Raw genomic sequence first — 2758 nt, 5'->3', positions numbered from 1 at the left:
GCTAGCTAGCCAGCTAGGCTAGCTAGCTAGCTAGCCCCAGCAGCTGTCTACCTGTTTACTAAGCTGGCTAGCAGCCAGCTAGCCAGCTAGCCAGCTAGCTAGCTAGCTAGCCAGCGCGAATGTTTTTTCGGGGGCGCCCGCCGCCCCAGCGACCTTGCTTGCGAGTCGGGTGCAGGCCTGCCTGGCTAGCCAGCTAGCTAGCTAGCAGCTATTAGCTAGCTAGCTAGCAGCCATCCGCTAGCTAGCTAGCAGTTATTAGCTAGCCAGCTAGCTAGCGAGCTAGCCAGCAGCTCTCAGCTGGCTAGCTAGCGGCCATTAGCTAGCTAGCCAGCGGCAATTAGCAGGCCAGCTAGCAGTTATTAGCTAGCCAGCCAGCTAGCCAGCTAGCTAGCCAGCTAGCTGGCTAGCTGGCTTTGCCTGGGGCGAGCACAGCGGGTTTGTGCGCCTCCGCTTGCTGAGGTGTACAGACAGTCCATTGCGAGTGTGCAATTTGAACACTTGGGGCCTTCTCAGTTCTGCCTCGCAGTGAATTCTTTTTATTCTTTTTAATTCTTTTTAATTTCCTTTTAATTCCTTTTTGTTCTTTTTAATTCTTTTTAATTCAAATGAAGTTTCCCCTCTTGCTGCAAGGCCGTGGAGCTGCGCCTCGCCGTTGCTTCGCAGCTAGCTAGCTAGCTAGCCAACTAGCTGCAGGGCGAGCCAGCTGCAGAGCTAGCTTGCTAGCTAGCTAGCTAGCTAGTTCTACAGCTAGCTAGCTAGCTAGCTAGCTAGCTAGGTCACATTGGCCGCGAGCCACGGAGGCGACGCGCGAGAGGCCGGCACCGGCTGGCTAGCTGGCTGAGCAGCTGGCTGGCTAGCTAGCTGGGCACCCAGCTAGCTAGCCAGCCAGCTAGCTATCTGAAACAACAGCTGCAAAGCCTACAGCTAGCTAGCTAGCTAGCTAGCCAGCTAGCTAGCTAGCTAGCTAGCCAGCTAGCTAGCCAAAGGTCGACAGGGAAATGAAAGTGAAAGCGTTTGATGCTGTCTGAAGGCCTCCGGCCGGGTTTGAGGTGTACGTACACCCCGTGCATGTACACTCCAAAACTTAAATGCTTTTCCCTTTACCCGCAGTGTCCCATTGATGCTTCTGCTGCTGCTGCTGCAGCAGCCTGCAGCAGCAGCAGCAGGGGACGCGCTGCTGCGGCGGCGCAGGGCGCGCCCCGAGGTGGCTTTGTGTGGCTTTCTAGGGTCTAGGGTTTAGGGTTTAGGGTTTAGGGTTTGGAGAGCCTCAGGGGTCGCTGGGCTCCTCAACCATCGGCTCTTTGAACTCTTGATCACATTTTGCATTTTCTCCTTTTGCTGCTTCTTCTTGCTGCTGCCTCGGGGCCCCCTCGACATCCATTTCGTCTTCAGAAGCAGCAGCAGGAGGCGCAGGGCTGGCAGCAGCTGCGGCAGCAGCAGCAGCAGGCACAGCAGCAGCAGCTAGACGCCGCCAGTCGCAGCAAGCAGCAACCAGCTAGCAGCAGCCAGCAGCAAACACCTGCTGCGAGCCGCAGCTAGCTGCAGCGGGCAGCAACCAGCAGCAGCAGCACAGCAGCAGCAGCAGCAGCAGCAGCAGCAGCAGGCTCACGTCTGGGTTTGGGAGTGGAGCAGATCTTTTTCATAAATGCAAAAAGATCTGAATTTCTTTGTTCAATTGTCTCTGCCAAAACTGTGGGGTTTTCTGTTGGCGGCTGCGCAGCAGCTTCTTGCATCTGCAGCAAAGCGGAAGTTCAAACACTTCTTTTTAAAATCACTTATTTCACAAATTATTAATTCCACTAATCATTTATTTCAAAAACTATTCATTTATAAATCGTTTGTTTCAAAATAAAAGCAACTTGCCTCTACTTCCGAAGCAAACGCGCCGCAACAGCGCCGCCAGCAGCAGCAGCTGCTGCTGCTGCAGCAACGGCCGCAGCAGCAGCAGCAGCAGGATTTTAAAGGCCAAGACAAAACTCACCACTCTGTTGAGCCAGCCTTCGTCTGCTTCGGCTGCCTGCAGCAGCTGCTGCATCACTTGCTGCTCAATATGGGCATATTCTGGAGCTGCTGCTGTCGCTGTGTGCCGGCACTCCTGGTGTACGTACACCCCACAAACACCCCACAGCAGCAGCTGCTGCAACCCGCCCCGCGCTGCGCTGTCCCGACACCCGAGCACATGCTGCTGCCGCTGCTGCTGCCTCAGCAGCAGCACCAGCAGCAGCAGCAGCAGCGCCAGCAGCAGCAGCAGCAGCAGGAGCAGCAGCAGCAGCAGCAGCGGGAGGAGGAGGACGCGCGCAGCAATACCTGTATGGTGGCGCGGAGTTTCTCCGCAGCGGCCTGGCGTCGCTGCTGCTGCTGCTGCCTGTGCTGGACGGGAGCAGCAAGAGCAGCGAGCTGCTGCAGCTGCTGCGCAATGGCGGTCTTGGTGAGCTGCGGGTCCTGCTGGTGTTCGTACACCCAACTCTCAACTTCTTCCAAAACTTTATTTAAATTTTGTTTTTCATTTGGAGAGGCGAAGTTGCTGAGGGGCCCCGCGAGCCCGTCGCGGAGTACGTACACCGCAGTTTCCAGCTCGTTCAACTTTTCTTGTTTTTCCCGATGAACCCGATCTTCATTAATCATTTCCAACTCCATTTCCCGGAACTCCAGCACTTCTTTTTCCGTCAGTCTTCCTGCGAAAAAGAGGGGCTCCACGGGCACTTCCGTCGCTCGCCCGCGCGCGCCCGCTGCTGCTGCTGCTGCTGCTGCTGCTGCT

At 56.1% G+C, this 2758-nt stretch overlaps 1 protein-coding gene across 1 annotated transcript in view; it reads right to left on the bottom strand.

The window, feature by feature from the left end:
- Positions 1-1267: 1267 nt before the first annotated feature.
- The window catches only part of ETH_00010625 (heat shock protein, putative), a gene marked incomplete at both ends in the record, with an annotated part of 5573 nt that continues 4082 nt past the window's right edge, over positions 1268-2758 (bottom strand). Inside the window, 4 exons of the mRNA XM_013376998.1 lie at positions 1268-1425; positions 1610-1733; positions 1982-2095; positions 2308-2675. Coding sequence (XP_013232452.1) covers positions 1268-1425; positions 1610-1733; positions 1982-2095; positions 2308-2675 — 764 coding nt within the window. The remainder of the gene's footprint in view (positions 1426-1609; positions 1734-1981; positions 2096-2307; positions 2676-2758) is intronic.

This window comes from Eimeria tenella, genomic scaffold (genome assembly GCF_000499545.2).
Source record: "Eimeria tenella Houghton genomic scaffold, Eth_scaff43, whole genome shotgun sequence".
Classification (NCBI taxonomy): domain Eukaryota; phylum Apicomplexa; class Conoidasida; order Eucoccidiorida; family Eimeriidae; genus Eimeria; species Eimeria tenella.
This window is presented reverse-complemented; position numbering and strand designations above follow the sequence as displayed.